Source organism: Mus musculus, chromosome 13 (genome assembly GCF_000001635.26).
Source record: "Mus musculus strain C57BL/6J chromosome 13, GRCm38.p6 C57BL/6J".
Taxonomy (NCBI): Eukaryota; Metazoa; Chordata; class Mammalia; order Rodentia; family Muridae; genus Mus; species Mus musculus.
The window spans coordinates 81,086,121-81,103,666 of NC_000079.6; the positions used below are offsets into that span (position 1 = coordinate 81,086,121).

General features: G+C 40.8%; 1 protein-coding gene and 1 pseudogene across 7 annotated transcripts in view; both read right to left on the reverse strand.

Moving 5' to 3' along the window:
- On the reverse strand, nt 487–1,555 carry Gm18517 (predicted gene, 18517; annotated as a pseudogene).
- Nucleotides 8,948–17,546, reverse strand: part of Adgrv1 (adhesion G protein-coupled receptor V1) — a 538,324-nt gene continuing 529,725 nt past the window's right edge. For all 7 annotated transcript variants that reach the window (XM_017315364.1, XM_017315363.1, XM_017315365.1 and 4 more), the window contains 2 exons: nt 17,099–17,276; nt 8,948–9,381 (listed from right to left, as the gene is read on the reverse strand). In XM_017315364.1, coding sequence (XP_017170853.1) covers nt 9,263–9,381; nt 17,099–17,276 — 297 coding nt within the window. In that variant the 3' untranslated portion in view covers nt 8,948–9,262. The remainder of the gene's footprint in view (nt 9,382–17,098; nt 17,277–17,546) is intronic.

Sequence of the window (17,546 nt, forward strand, 5' to 3'; positions counted from 1 at the left end):
GTGATGGTAACCGTCCCAGGTTTTCTTGTCCCGGGTTTTCTCGGCCCGGGTTTTCTCTTCCCGGGTTTCGGCACCAACTCTTACCCGCGTTCACGCGACCGGCCAGGAAGAACGCAACAAACCGGAATCTTCTGCGGCAAAACTTTATTGCTTACATCTTCAGGAGCAAGAGTGCAAGAGAGCAAGAGCGCAAGAGCTTTATTGCTTACATCTTCAGGAGCAAGAAGCAAGAACGCAAGAGAGCAAGAGCTTTATTGCTTACATCTTCAGGAGCAAGAGTGCAAGAGAGCAAGAGCTCTATTGCTTACATCTTTAGGAGCCAGAGCGCAAGAGCGCTAGAGTGCAAGAGAGCAAGAGCCAGAGCAAGAGAGAGAATGGCGAAACCCCGTCCCTTTTTAAGGAGAATTATTCTCCGCCTAGGACGTATTACTCCCTGATTGGCTGCAGCCCATCGGCCGAGTTGTCGTCACGGGGAAGGCAGAGCACATGTAGTGGAAAACTACCCTTGGCACATGCGCAGATTATTTGTTTACCACTTAGAACACAGGATGTCAGCGCCATCTTGCAACGGCGAATGTGAGGGCGGCTCCCCACAACAGGGCACCTGTGTATCCAGGTCAGCAGTGTCTTCACATATTGTGACAAGGCTTTGACCAACGAAGAGGCATCAAGGTCTCACAGTGTGTCCCTGTGAATCCACTCCCTATGTAGACACAGTAGTACTTCTTTCCTCCCTCCACACAAAGACCTCCATGGAGATATGTCTGACTGGCACATTCATCAAAGTTGAGTTCACAGTGGTCTCCAAGGACTCCAGGTGCACAGTCACAGAAGTAAGCCCCAAGAGCATCTTGAAACACAGCACCACATAGACATGGCAGGGATCCACATTCATCAATTTCCAACTCATAGTTCACACTCTTAAGGATGGACACACATGTATCTGCCTATCTCATTGAGGCATACAGCCTCACTCACACAGGGCTCAAATTCAGCCACTTCCAAGTCACAATGCCTACCTTTGTGTCAGGCACACAGAAACAGGAGGATCCATTGATTCCATCCTGGCACACAGCCCCATTGTGGTAAGGGCTGGAAGCACACTGTCTCATAGAACTTTCCAGCATATCCAGCAGGGCAGATACAGTCAGGGTGTCGGGGTCTTTATGGCAGGTGCCTCTATGTTGGGTAGACAGTCCCTCCATAGGAATTACTGGAAGTTTCACAGGTGAGCCCTCTGTACCCAGGAGGACATTGGCACAGGGAACTCCTTTTTCCTGATTATTCACACAAGTAGCAATTCCTTGGCAGAGACTGAAAAAGCAACTTTGTCCAAATTATTGGCTAATGTCTAAGCAACAATTGTTGTCTTGTGGAAAACCCTTGCTTGTAGAATTTTTTTTGGCAAGAATTTAAGAGACACCTGGTATTGTTTTTATTGCAAAATAAATCCTGGCACCTCGAGTCACTACAGGACTAGGTCCATCCTTTCCCACTGAGGCCAGACAGGACAGCCCAGTTAGGAGAGCAGAATCTACAGGCAGGTGAGAGATTTGTTCAAATCTTTCCCCTTTCCTCTCTCCCTTCCCTCTCCCCTTCCTCCCTTTCTCTTCTCCTCTCTCTTCCCCACCCTCTCCCTCCTTCTTCTCTTCCCTATCCTTCTTTTGACACGCTCACTATGTATTCCAGGCTGACCTTGAACTTGGAAAAAAATTCCAGATCCAGCCGTCTGGGTTTCAGTATCTCATGTGGGAACATCCATGCCTGACTCTCAGCTCCCGCTTTTTAGTTCTTGTATAGACCTCTAACTCTGTACAATAAAGTTTATGCCGAATAAGACTTAATCTTCTGTGGATATTAGATGTATAAAGATCTATTTTATAATCTACATCTTTCTGTAGTTGCAGAGTTCATGAGTGGCCATATTTATTTGTATAAGCTCCTTTGTTTTATATACAGGGAAGTAATTTCCTCCATAGGACTTCCTAATTATCAGCAGCAGGCTGAGAATAGGTAATGCCTATTACCTACTGGTCTGAATTTCAAAGGAAACTGAATGGTTGTTTGGCCATCAATTCCTAGCAACAATTTTTTTTTTTAATTTTATTTTGAGATAGGATCTCATATATCCCTGGCTGTCCTCTAACTCACTATATAGACAAAGATGACCTTGAATTTCTGATTCTCCTGCCTCCACCTCACATGTGCCATAGTGACTGGGAATACACTGCTGAGAATCCAAGCCAGGGCTTTCTCCATGCTTAGCAAGCACTCTACCAACTGAGCTACGGTCCTAGCCTACTACTTACTATTCTTGAGAGAGGAAAGAGATGAAAATGAAAATTGGGGGGGGGGGGGAGAAATAAGAGGGGTAATAAGGAAAGAAAGAAAATGAGGAAGAGGTGGAAGGGGAGAGGTTATGAGAAGGAATGAACATTTCCCCTCCCCCACCGCCCCACTTGTTGCCTGGGAATCGGGATGTAAAGCTCACAGCTAGGTTTCTCCTGCCTTGCCTATCTGCTTTCCTCCAAGATGACCATGGCCTCATCCTCTGAAACCATAAGCAAACCCCCAACTAAATGCTTACGTTTGTGAGCTGCCTTGGTCATGGTATCTCTTCACAGCAGTAGCCGTAACTAAGACAGTAGTCTATGGGGTACACATGAGTAAACACCAGTTCCACAACTAGACAGTGATCAGCTGTTCATTTAGGCTGTTGGCAAATTGCTATTTCTTTCTCCTAATATCCAGACAGAGGCACTTTACTTTAGTAGAATGAAGCTTGTAGCATAATCAGTATTTATAATGTTAAGAATGACAAGAGGCTTTTCCTTTCGACTGAATCCTTCACTTGAGACCGAAAGGACCAACCCCAAATAGAGTGAGTCAGAACATTCTGAAACAAGCTAGGTTTCTGAAAGCCCTGGAGATTTGCAGCTGTCAATCAAAAAGGGCCTTGCACCATGTCCTGACCCCATAAGGGCCTATCTTCTGCTTTGACCTTTCAAGGACAGAACCTGGGGTAAGCCCTGTTCAGGAATCGCTTTTGTCAATCATGTCCTTCCTTCTTCCTGATCACGTCACCTACAAAGACCGAGTGTCTTGTGATGCACACGGCTCCTTCTGTTCTATACACAGGAGGGCGCTTCATGCAGGATTATTAATCTTTATATTTGTTGAAAGTAATTCAAACAAGTGTCTGAATTATCCACACAATATGAAAGCTAGTTGTAAAACTGTGGAGGGTGGAGGGATGGCTTGCTGCTCTTACAGAGGACCAATGTTTGGTGCCCAACCTTCAATTCGAGTTGCCTGTAACTCTAGCTCCAAGGATTCCCACTCCCCCTCTAGTATTCACAGCACCCACACTCAGGTGACATACTTGCCCACACAGGAACACACACAGGCACAAGCACAGGAACACTATTTTCACATATACAAAACCAAATCTTAAAAGCAATATGACTTTTCAAAAATCTTTATTAATTTATTAATATATTAAAAAGAGCAGATGCGGAAAGAGTAAATGGCCAATAAGAAATGGACTCAATGTTTTACCTTTTGCTTTTACTATATGAACAGTCTTTTAAGGGAAGTTTTCAAGGATTAGAAGTACTGACAAATTGGAAAGAGGAACATGGGCTGGAGTTGATAGCTCAGCTCTTGTTCTTGAAGAGTACTTGAGTTTGTTTCCCAGCATCCAAATGGTGGTTTAACGCTGTCTGTAACTCCAGTTCCGGGATCCAAAGCTAGCTCCTGACCCACGTGAACACTGCATGCACAATACACACAAATACAAATGCAGGCAAAATACCCATCCTCATAAAATTAAATGAATAAGCCAATCTTTTTAAAAGAGAAAATACAAAAGATGAATAATGTTTATTTAAATCAACCTTTACTTCAAATAGCAAACAAGCTACAGAGTCTGCAGCAGTCCATTGTAAGCGCTAGACATTTTTTTTCATGAATTTAAAATAGCTTTTAAAAAATTAGGTGCTTTTCCAAATATTTATCCTTTGCCAGAAGGAAGGCTCTACTTCCCTGTTTAGTCTTTATCTTGGTGACTGGCAAGAAATCATGACTTTTGGATCATAACATTTTAGGTTGTTTTGAGGGATTGAATGCAGCTGGATATGGGAAGGTCTTGATGAAAGCTAACAGTTTGCTCCTAACACTTAAACAGAGCATGACATGATCATAAACATGAGAATCCCCACTACCCCATGAATTTAGTACACTAAGTCTGTATTCACTGTGATTAAAACTGGCATGCTATCTAGTGTCAAGTGTGATGTGCTGGGTACAAGCAGCATGGATCATTCATGTTATGACAAATGTACTCCACTGGAGTCCCTCACTGTTGGACATGATACATAGGAATGGTGTGTGTGTGTGTGTGTGTGTGTGTGTGTGTGTGTGTGTGTGTGTGTGTGATTTTCCATATTGGTTACTAGCTGTGATTAGGTGTAAAGGGCAAATGACATTTGCTGTCTGCTCTTGGCTTGATGTTCTTTCTCCAAGTGATCCTTAAGAAACCATTTTGGTTTAGAGCCTGTGTTTGCTTTGGTTTGCCTCCTATAGGAGCATGTGTTGAAGACACTGTCCTCAGTATGGTGACATCTTTAAGAGGTAGGACCTAGTGGAAGGCAGGCAGGTCACTGGAGTGCTGCCCCAGAAGGGATTAATGCTCTGTCTGATTAGGTGCTCTTAAAAAGCAAGATATCCTAGAACATCAAGCCTGGCCACCAAATGGGTCACTGACTTCCTGTCTCATTCCATAAACTCTTGTTCACACTCATTTCCACCATAGTGGAATCTACCAAGCCATGCTGCCAGGAGCAACTAGGAAAAGACTAGATGGAGATGCTGCTCCATCTTTTACTTTCAGAGTCTACAACTGCAAGCTAAATAAACCTCCTTGCTTTATAAAATACCTCTTGAGCATGTTGTTAGAACAGAAAATGAACTCATCTACTAATAGGCCACTGTCAAAATGAATGCCATGTTTGTTATAGGTCTTTAGCAGTTTTCAAGACTCTTGGAAGGAAAGAACAGTGTGAATTACAGATATAATTTAATAAATTATAGCATTGGATATGAGAAGAGGAATAAGTTTGGTAACAGAATGATGGCATAGCATTTACTATATATGTGGGTTTTTAGGTGCCAAGCATCTGTAACAACATGTAAAAGATGAATAAAAGCAGTGCTCTAACTTACTTACTAGAGTGTATGGGCCTTGCTTTGTTTCAGCAATGATTCACTGGGCACTGGTTTTTATTTTGGAAGTATGTGGAGTACTTGGGACACAAGAAAAAAAGCAAATTTTCCATTTTTAAGGTTCTGAGAGGCACAGTTGGGGTTCTAGAAATTAGAAGAAGACTTAGATTTTCTTCTCTGTGCAGTGCCAGTGCTGAGAGTGGACAGACGGCCTACCAGATTTAAAAAATGTATTCTACTGTAGGTGCTAACTTATTAATAAATGTTAGGTATAAAATATATTATGACTTATTATAAACATAAGCTGAAAATTGCTGAAGGTTATTAGCCTCCTTTATTGAATCCTTATGCTCACTGACTCCTTGTCTGCCCCTGAGCCTCTGCAAGTACCTTCTCTGTCTTTTACTGTATTGACTATTTTAGCAACTTCACATACATGGAATCATGCAGTGTTTATCCTTTAGTGGTGTCTTAACTTATTTTTTAATGAAGTAAAAAAGGAAATCTCAAGAATGGAAGAATACTTGGCAACCACATATCTAATAAGGTTGATGTCTAAGTTATAGAGGAACTCTACAACTAAAGAGAAATAAATAAGTAGATATTCAACCTGGGAGGTGATGGTGCAGGCCTTTAATCTCAGCACTCAGGAGGCAAAAGCTGGTGGATCTCTTTCTCTTTCTCTGAATTTGAGGCCAGCCTGGTCTACAGAATGAGTTCCAGGACAAGCAGGACTACACAAAGAACCCTTTCACAAAACAAAACAAAACAAAACAAAACAAAACAAAACACGAAAAAGGGAAAAAAACAAAAAAGGAAGAAAAAGATACAAAAATAACCCCAATAACATAATTAAAATGATCGATTAAAAACTGTAAGAGAGTCAATGTAAGGAAGTGTCCTAGCTTCTGTGTATGCCTGTTTTTGTTTGTTGGTTTGTGTGCTTGTTTCCCTGGGGAAGCTTGGAAAAATGGGATCCATACCCACAACAATTAAAAAAGAAGACATGAAGGTCCTTCAGTGTTTTTTGCTCCAGGTCAGGGAGTGTTGGGGAAACTACTCTAGCATCCAACCACTAGGAAGGTCAACAACACTTTATCTGACTAAAATCTACCCTCACACAAAAGTACCCAGAGGCCTTAGTGCTAAACACAAGGAGTCTCTCAAATACTGTAAACACAGAGTGGAACACTTTTGGAACTACATTCCTAAAGTTGTATCCGTGGTGTATTTAAGCAAATGTGATCAGAATTGAGAGAGAAGAAAAATGCTATTTAATCTTAAACCACCTTGATAGCACACTCAAAGCAGGAGCATCTGTGCAGCTTAAATTACGATCTCCTACTGCGTAAAAGACCTGTTTCACTACCCATTGCCAAATGTTACCCTCTTCACTTGCATCCAAATGATCACTTTTAATATTTTTAAGTACAGATTCTCAAAACACCCTTAAGATATGGGAGTGGGGGTGGAATCTTAATCCCAGCAGCAGACGCACACTGCTCCAGGAATTCTAACTGTCTTTGGCAGAGAAGAGAAACAGAGAGATGGGCAACGCATCTGGCTCAAATCGATGCAGGTATTTGAGAAAAGAAGTGATGTTGCTCGACATTAAAATTACACCATGCGTGTTGTCAGTGCTACTGAATTCTATACTTTGGACAGGTCACGAGGTGACTTCAATGCTATGATATATTAGCATATTTTATTAAAACAATAATAAAATAGAACAAGTACCATTAAATCACACATCTACAATGAGTGCGCTTTTGCAGGATGTCTGTCCCACAATGTTCACTTTCACTCTTGGTTTGATTTGCTCCTTCCAACAGGTGCTTGGCTCACAGGTGTCTCATTTCAGTCTGTGTCAAGACCTTGTGAATGGCAAATAGTCTCTGCTGTCTGCACATGAGGCTTATCTGGCCTGGCCTGGCACCTGGTTTCTAAAAGCTTTGGTTCTGTACTTTTAGTATATAAAAGGATCACATTCAAACATGGACAATGATCCAAAAGAATCAAGAATATCACAATGGGCCCACCTTTTCTCTCCACGTCCCTTTCCTCTTCCCTCCCTCTCTCCTTTCCTCCCCCCCTCCCCCCTTCTTGTGTGCTTATAGGATCAAATTACCATATAATCCATTAGAGCGGAATTCAGCAGCGTTGCTGGCATTCATAGTATAATTTGTAACGTTTCTTCCACCATCACTTTTTTGTTTGTGTGTGTGTTGGTTTCCCAGACAGGGTTTCTCTGTGTAGCCCTGGCTGTCCCGGAACATGCTTCGTAGACCAGGCTAGCCTCAAACTCAGAGATGTGCCTGACTCTGCCTCCTGAACTCTTGGATTAAAGATGTGTGTCACCACCGTCAGGCCAACTACCTCCATCATTTCATATATGATGTATGTGTATATACACAGACACACACACACACACACACACACACACACACACACACACACACGTATATACCCTACCCACATTTTCTCAAATACTGAAAGCATTAAGAAGTAAAAATAGTAACTGACAATTACCTTTGGAGAGAGTGTGAGTTTTAGGAATCTGAGAGAAAACACTGCCATTGAGATGCCTGGCGCATGAAACGGGTAGCACCCTCTTTACCCAACATCAAGCTCAATGAAGTCCAGTGACATTAGTGCTCATTAGTTTATGGCACCCTGCCTTCCATTTTTATGGATTTAAACCATGTTTGGCAGTTGCATCCATCCTATCATTCGACAGAGAGCCGGGCAATGCTTCAGCTGAAGGATGATAAATCTGTCACTTCCAGGGAAATTTAGTTCTAGCACCATGTTTTCCAAAGTTCTTAAAAGGGACTCTAGTCCACCAGAGAAGGTGTCTCTGCTTTATATACACTTTGATTTTGTTGTGGTCTTTTTTCCTTCTACTTATAAAAATAATCTGCTTATCACAGTTCAATGTAAGAAGGATGTGGGGAGCATTGAGAAGAAAACAAATGTCAACCATTATCAATAACCCAATGCAGGTTTCATATAACATCTAACTATATTTGACACCTAGATGGAGCACTGTGGTGCTTTAACTGCAGCTTCAAGGGAAATCATGAGGAGAACAAAGTTTCTTAAATTTTTAAATAATATCATATTTTTTTGTTTGGGATGAAACTTAGTTTTCTTAAAAAATATGTAAGAGCTCTAAAAGAAAAGGTCACAGAGCATTCCTCAGGGCAACTTTGTTCTCCTTCCAGCACGTCTTCTGGAAACACAGGAAACGAAGTCATCTTGACTACAGCACTACTCTGGGAGAGATTTCCTCATCTCTCATTCCAAGACAAAGAGAGACTAAAAATCACAAACTGAGAAAATTTTCTCCAAAACAAACTGTACTGTTTCAATGGACCGCCTCTCAGTTTCGTGAGCGAGTGTGGTGGAGTTATTTTTAACTGAGGACAGAACATTCACTTTGGAAAGTGCTCAGAACCTTAAATTTGTTGAGAGCGGAAATCTATCTTGCTGCAAAAAGACCATCACAATCTCAGGGCCCCATCCACCCTCAGGTGCAGAATCATTCCCAGGCCACACATGAGAGCTTTCAGGACTCAAGATCATCTAGAGGGAGAGAAGTGTGGATGTTGAATCCCTACAACCACTCATGGAGGAGACAGGCGCCTGACATCTTCTAGATTCCTACTTTGTATTTTTGCCCCCACACATTTATTCATAAATAATGAGGCTGGATGCTACCACCTGGATTCCAATACTTTTATTGATGATTATTTTCATTAAACCATGTTAGCCAAGTTCGGATGATCAAAAAACAACTAATATTTTTGGATAATGTATATCCTTGTACATTACAGGAATGATCGGATCTTTTATTATAGCAGTCTTTTTTAAATTGCACAAACACTAAGCAATGCATAACATAATAATCACTTCTGTGTTACTCAGTACGATGTACAGGTCTCTACTACATGGCTGTAAATGCCTACAGAGTTTAGTACAAAAGCCAAGGCAATGAGGAAACTTGTCCTCTTTCTACTGGAGAGTGTAAATGGGACTCTCAGAGGTGGGTGTCAGCAATTGGTATCCTTCTGAGTTCTACAATCTGGGAGTCAGTCAGGGTGCCTCCTTCCTGGCTTCCTTGACCAGATTCGTTGTCACTGACACTGAGACCAGCACCTGGAATCAAAAAGAATAAACACATAAACTCAAATGATTAGTGTAATAAATTCTGAATAGTCAAGTTATATTAAACCAAAACATCTTATTTATATATTAGTGAAATTCCAGGCTACTTATTTGGAATAAACAACAGATAACTTAAAATTATGGTATACTTTAAATTCACACAACTTTGGTAGCTTTTAAAAGTAGAAGTTGATTTCTTTTTTGTTGTTGATGATGATGTTTTGTTTTATTTTTGTTTGTTTTCCCCGAGGTAAGGTTTCTCTGGCTATCCTCGACTCAATTTGTAGACTAGGCTGGCCTCAAACTCTGCCTGCCTCTGCTTCCTGAATATTGGGATTAAAAGTGTATGTCACCATGCTCAATGTAGAAATTGATTTCTAGAGCTATAACTTCTGGTTCCTCATGTTTTTGTTTTGTTCTGAGACAGTGTCTCACTTTGTAGTCCAGGCTGGCCTTAAATTCATGGCAACCCTACTGCTTCAGGTAGAGTTCTGAGATTCCAAGAGTGAGCCACTACATGTGGCTTTCTCTATCTCTTTTCCTTGCTGACATGTGATGGACAGGTAAAATTTATGATAGAGAATGTGATTTTTCAACTAAGGGCTTACCAAAATAGAAAGCCAGGCAAGCTAAGAGACTTTTTCATCAATGAGGTAGAAAACATAACCACCAATCCATTGGTTGCTATGCCAAAATAATTTAAAACTATATCAGGTCAGTACTTGTTCTTTTCTTCAGTATGCAGGGACTGTATTAACTCTTGTTTATTTTCTTTTTCTACAGACACAGGCACACACATGTGCACACACACACTCAGTGAGAAATGAAGAGTACAGATGTGGTCATAGAGTGTGCTGGTACCAGGCAATAGCTCCCAGTGCTTCCCCCTCTGATGGCTATTCAGCTTTGCAGAATGAAAGTCAAGTAAGAAGCCAATGGCTGCAGTAGTTACCAAGTCCCTCACTGTGAGGGGGGAGAAAGTAGTTCTGCTGGTAGCTATGGGTTAGTCTTAGCTTCAGAATAACCTATGTGGAGAAAGAACCAGGAGCCTATGTCAACTCCTTCTAACTAAGCCCTACCTCACCTGATCTTATCTGTCCTACCCTCTGACTCATTCATTCCTATGTTTCTATATCACATAAAGTGCCCATCCCTGCTCAGAGCCCCTGGCTCTTTCAGGTTTTTTTTTTTTTTCCTGTTTTCTCTCATGTCTGTTTTTCCTACTGTCTGTGTCTCGATGTTATCCCCGTTGTACCACCTCTTGTAGGATGCACTTGTAATCCTCTGTGCCCTTCAGAGGGCCATTTGTGCTCTTCCTGTGGAGATCAGTTCAGGTGCTGCCTTTAGTTCCTGGCCTGTATCACAACCTTCCTGTTGTTCTGGCTCACACTCATACAAAATACTTGGTGCACTATGGGTATATCTTTATGATGTGTATTCTGCAACCACGCTGAGTCCACCTTCATCACCTTGGGACTGGGCCTCTTGGTGCAGATCCAGTGGTCTTCACTGACATCCTTTTTAGAGATTTCACAAAAGATGGAACATAAATGGCTGAGAAACATTTAAAGATGGACAAATATCCTTATTTTTCAGGGAAACACAAGTAAAACTACATTGATATTTCATCTTATCCCAACAACTTTTGCCAGGATCAATAAATCAAATGACAACAAATGTTGGTAATAATGCAGGGAAGGGGGACACTTATTCATTTGTGACAGTAGTAAAAATTGGTACGGTCACTGTGGAAGTCAGTGTTGAGGTTTCTTAGGAAGCTAGGAATATATCTATCTCAAGATCCAACTCTTGAGCATATATCCAAGAGTCTATACATCTTACGACAGGGCTACTTCCTCAATCCATGTTCACTGTTACTCTACTCATAACCAGAAATTGGAAACAGCCTAGATGTCCATTAACTGATGGATGGCTAATGAAAATATGGTACATTTATATAATAGAATATTATTCTACTGTTAAGAAAAATGATCTATGAAATTTGAAAGTAGATGGATGGCGCTACAATGTATCATTAGGAGTAACGTAACCCAGACTCCAAAAAGACAAATATTGAATGTTTTCTCTTATATGTGGATGTCAGCTTTTAAGCTTTTGATATGTGTTTTAGTCTGAGTGATCACAGAGGTTAACAAGCAACCAGTGGAGAGGACAGGATCTTCTAAGAAAGGGTGTACTGGCTGGTTTTGTGTGTCAACTTGACACAAGCTGGAGTTATCACAGAGAAAGGAGTCTCTCTGTACGATACACCTGTGAGGCATTTTCTCAATTAGTGATCAAGAGTGAGAGGGCCCATTGTGGGTGGTGCCATCCCTGGGCTGGTAGTCCTAAGGTTCTACAAGCAAGCAAGCTGAGCAAGTTAGGGGAAGCAATCCAGTAAGCAGCACTCTTCCTTGGTCTCTGCATCAGCTCTTGCCTATAAGTTCCTGCTCTTTATGAGTTCCTGTCCTGATGTCCTTTGTTGATGAATAGCAATGTAGAAATGTAAGCTGAAAAAACCCTTTCCTCCCCAACTTGCTTCTTGGTCATAATATTTTGTGCAGGAATAGAAACCCCAACTAAGACAAACTGGTATCAGAAGTTGGGTATTCCTGTGATAGCGTGACCATGTTTTGAGGAGGACTGTGGAAGGACTTTAGAACTTTAAGCTAGAAGAGCTATTGGGATGTTAAGAACTCTGTGGGATGTTCTCTAGGAGCTTGTAAGATAATGTTGAGAACAGTGCAAACAATGGAAGCCTGGTTTGTGAAATTTCGAAGGAAGATTAAAGACCCCTATCAGGGCCTTTACTGTTTTGATTGTGAAGATTCTGTAGTTTTGGTTAACTGGGACTGAAGAATCGGCTGTGATTAACAAGATACCAGAACTACAAAAGCAAAACATTTGCATTACTGGGATGTTTGGTGCTGTTTAGCTGGAACTAAGAAATCAGCAGTGATTAAGAAGAGACTGACATCACTGAGGTAAAATCTTCTGGGAAGTGTTTCCTGAGAGCACAGAGAAGCTGTGTTCTAGAGGCAGCCATGGCTATACCTTGTGTTGGCAGCCAGACTTGGTAATGTGTAAGAGTCACCCAGATGATACTGGTTTTGAAGCATGAAGAGGGAGCAGCTAATACTTGGCTCTGTGAGAAGCCAGGAGAGGCCATTGGTGAAGTTTCAGATTCAGTGGCAGTTGAAGGGCCAGGACTGAAGAGGTCATACAGAGAAGCTGAGGCTTAGCACCATGAAAGAACCTATGAGAATAAAAGTGCAGTCTAATTGCAGCAGAAGATAGCAGTGTTTTTGAGATGCCAGTTCCATGAGATGACCACCAGGAACAACAGCAGTAGTGGAGTACAGGCAACTGGAGCCTAGAAGACAAAGTGTGTGCTACAAAGGACAGAGCTGGAGAAGTGACTCAAGCCCTTGGAGGAGCCCAGAAGATTGTGAGGCACAAATGTTATGGGTATAACCAACCACTTAAAAAAAAAAAACTATATTTAAGGTCCACTCCATGAGATGGAACCCATGCCTAACATTATGAAAGTGACCCAAACCGAGATATTAGATATGTTATAGTGTCTAGGGGAAACCCTCCTACTATTATTCTGCTAAAGGAATTCCCATCTTCTTGCAGTAGATGGGAATGAACAGATAACTACACTTGGACAATGTGCAAAGCATGGAAGAGTCTGAAGCACTCAGCCCTAAGTGGGTTGTCTTTATCAAGCCCTTCCCTTCAAAGCTCAGGAAGTTATGTGAACAAGAAAGTAGAAAGGCTGCAAGACCTGGTGATGTTAGATGACTCCAAGGAAACTGCATTGTTCAGACACAACAGGGCTAATGTACATGAACTTCCAGAGAGACTGTGACAGTTTGCACTGGACCCAACAAGTTCAAACCAAACAAAATCTCAGCACAGAAAAGGGGAAGTGGCCATAGAGTGCTATTCCTATCTAAGAACTATTCTCAATTTTCTGGGAAAAAGGAAAATCATGTTTTCCTGGGGTGTGTCACTGGGCACATTAGCCACACTCCAGGCTAGACCCACGTCCAGGAGGAGTTGAGCAACACAAAATGGACTCTGTGTTTTTTATGTGTTTGTTTTGCATTTTTTAAATTTGATTTTTAAAAATGTTTGTTTTTCAGATGGGGGAAGAGGGGAAGGGGAGAAAGGAAGAGAAGAAGAGGGGAAGGGAGGAGAGAGGGAGGAGGGGAGAGGGAGAGAGACAAAGAGAAAGAGGAGAATGCTTTCTTTACTTTTAGTGTCTGCTCCAGTCCTCTGGAGAACTCTGAACTGTAGTGCCTTCTCAATCTCTATAAAAAAAACTACCTTCCTACTTTAATCCTCCCCAATTGCTGTGATTTGGATATCAAAGTTATAGTCTCCTAAAACAATGTATATTAATCATAAAAGAAAAAGATGACTAACAAAATCCTGTAACATCTTTTCTTAAACTAAGAACTAGACTATTCCCACAGACAATACACTTAAAAGTTTTACTAATGTAATAATATTGAAATATGTATTATCTAACAAAAAATTTTATTTCTTTTTCTCTTAGCCAAACAAAAAGGAAGTTAAGACAACTTGGGGTGTATATTTCTACATTAAAAAAAAAAAGGCAAAAGTATAGGTCAGAGACTCCAGAAGCCAACACTAAGATTCACCTCCAGGCTTTCAGACAACAAAGGGTACAGACTTCTTTGTTTATGTGACAGAAAACTGAGGGATCCATTTAAGAAGTATCCCAGTGAACTCATCAGATAATGGACATTCTGTAGAGAGAAGGTTAATCTGGGCAAGAGGGAGATGAATGATAAGAGAACTTCTCATCATGAGACCAACTAGAGAGAAATGGCAAGAACCCTACAATTAGCATCAAGGAAAAGCAGGCAGAATGATGTAACAAGTACCAACCCTTAGTGATTTCAAGTCTGCCTGCTGTAAATTCTATGAGGAATTTGATGTCCACCAGGATAAGGTACTCTGGAATGTACTGTCTGTACTGACAACTGGTTCAGCATCCAAGCTCCTAAAAGGTGGAAGGAATAAGGCTCTGGTTCTAGTCATCTACAGAGTTAACCACATCTAAGTGACCCACAACCTCCTTCTTCCAACTTCTTTCCAGTTTAACGGAATGTACACCATATAGACTCTAATCCCTCATTGGTAGGCAAAAAGGGCATGTGTTACCCATAAGCATAACACAGAATGATGGGGTAGAAACCATCTCTTTGCCATTCACTGAATGTTAGTTTACTCAATCTTTATGTCACAGTGACAAAATGCATAAGAAATAACTCAAGATGTACAATTAGTTTGGTTCATGGCTTCAGGGATTTCAATCTATAGTTGTTTGGCCTCATGTTTTTTTAGTAAAACATAACCGCAGTGGAGGAGTTCTTCATAGAGAACAGTCAGTAAGTAGATCAAGGGACAGGGTTACATGCAGCCTCATGCCATGCCCCATTTCCTGACCTCTATCAAGGCTCTACCTCCTGCCTTCACTATCTCTCAGTGGTAGTATTGTACTAGGAATCAGGCAAAGACCTCATGATGAAACCACTTCTGGAAACATTATCCTAGACACATTCTGTGGTGTGCTTGACTAGTCTAGACATTTCTTAATCAACCAAAATCAGCTATCACAGACTAAGATGTGATCTGCCTTGTGATTTTTCTGAAAGGTATTTTAGTCCTAATACATTAAGCCAAGAATTCAGGAAAAACTCAGTGACTGTGGTAGCAGCAGCTTTTTGTTAGAGAGAATGAGCAGCCAAAACAAACAAACAAACAAACAAACAAACAAACAAACAAACAACAACAAAAAACTACAAGCAACAATTTATATGAATCTTATGCATCCCATCTTCTCAGTAAATTACTGTGCATAGTTAAGAAGAGGGTGATGTTTACTCTGTTTTACAGATGCAGGTGTTAGGTGAAGATTTGACTTGCACTGATGGGCCACATCACACTACAGAAAAGTCACAGAATGGAGATACCATTCAGTCTTGTGTTCCTGTCTCATGTACTGGCAAATCTAAATGGTTTTTTCTTGGTCTTGAGTTATCCAACTTGGTCTTGAAGGGTTCAACAGTGTCTACAAAGTAAATATGAAACTTGGGACAAATATAAAGCATCCAAACTTCTATATCATGTGATAGTCATGGCGTAGTCAACAATCACGTGGTAGCAAACTGAAGTATGAACATCCTTGTATTGCTTTTCTCCCAGCTCCTCCCAGTCTCCTGCACACGTTCATGTACTTTTTTTTAACCCAGTGAGTCCAACTAGCAATGCCAGTCTGTGCATGGGAATGGGATAATAGGACTTTCAAAAAAGGATATAACTGTTCACATAAAGAAGATAGAGTGAAAGAGAAGGAAGAGGTATATATACAGAAAGAGAAAACACAGGGAAATGGAAAATACATGCCATGAAGGCAGACGAGAGGGAAGAACTGGGAGGAAAGAGGTATAGCAAGAGGGAAAAAGTGGAGACGCAGATAAGAACAAGCATATTTCTTTATACTCTAACACCTTGATTATTTTAAAATTCACGTTGTTAGACTTTTTTTCTAGACTTATGTATGGTATCTCTACAGTTTTATTATTTGCTCAAAAATGTTAAAATGCTTTGTGAGTCGAGCAAAATACTTTGGTAAGCCAAGTGTATACTACAGGTCAATGATGAATTCTACTGTAGATAGACAGCATGTGGGTGGCTCATTTATTTGACCATATTCCATGATGGAATATGTCCAGGGGATGAGGTCTGGTTATTATAGTATCTTTTCTAATAATACAAATAACCAGTGTTAGAAATTGCCATTTTGATGTCTTAAAATATTTTTCCCAGCGAGTTTAGGGAACTCTATGGCATGCTAAGCTAAGTCTCTAAGCAAGTCATTCCATGCATTCCTGAACCAAATGCACTTAGTAGCTGTTATATATATAGTTCACAGATCTAATTTAATTATGTCCAAGAATTCATTGTACTTGAGTGTTTGAGCATAACGATCAAATGACACTGTATACAGAACGGGGGCCTAATGTGTCCAGATCTTAATTTGTAGACTTCCATTCAGTCCCAACTTTACTCAGTGTTTTACATAGCTAGTTAATCCATTCTCCTTAAAACTCTGTTTTGTCTTTAGTTGCTCTGTATACAAACTACTCACTAGGGTTCCAGATTGAGTGGAACTGAAAAGAAACACACTCACAATATGCATGCACAACACACACACACACACACACACACACACACAAGTCAATGAATTACAGCGTGTGATTTTGACACTTTGGCAATGTTAGTTGCTTCTGAAAGTATCTGGAAAAACATTCCTCTTAAATGATGTTGTTTTTTTACAGATCAGAACAAACCTCCTCAATGAGTGTCCTTATGCTGAATTTGACTTCCCAAGATCTTGGTGTTCTAGCTGGGTTTTAGGACAGAGATATTTACATTTAGTTAGAGTACGTTGTTTTCTTCTTTAAAAGCAAATTATGAATTATTTTTAGTCTCTGTTATATTTGATGTGAAGAACAAGATATCCTTGGGTTTCGATGGGATCAGAACTGGATCATGGGAAGGGGCGTGTACCAAGGGTGACAGTGCTTCTGCATGTTCACGGAAGGGGACATGAAGTAGCCCTGAAAGATGGCCCACTTGTAATGTCATGTGTGGGTCTCATACATACCAGTTTTTAATGCAAATATCAGGTCATCAAACTCCTGGGACTCTTCATCGGCTATCAGGGACCCCGGGCCATAACCTCCAGAAGAAGGGAATGAGGCACCATTCTGGGGACTTGTCTTCAAATCAGGGCTTGCCTGGCTGGTCTGCTGGAAGGATGATCTTTCCCAGTCAGATGGCACCTTTTGGGATTGAGGTAAGAATAGAAGGTAGTAATGATTGATAACAGGAATGAACATATTCATTTTGAAGCCCGAGTTTGCAGTGTAGTTCTACATTTCATTAAAACCTGTGAATGGTCCGTTGAGTTATTCATATGAACATGCGTGTTATATATCTTCTCCATGACATTACACTGCTCCTAGTGTTAGTATAGACTGTTTAGAACAGTTTCTCAGAGTCACACGCAGATTGCTATGATTTTATGTGTAAGGAGATAAAACTAATTTTTT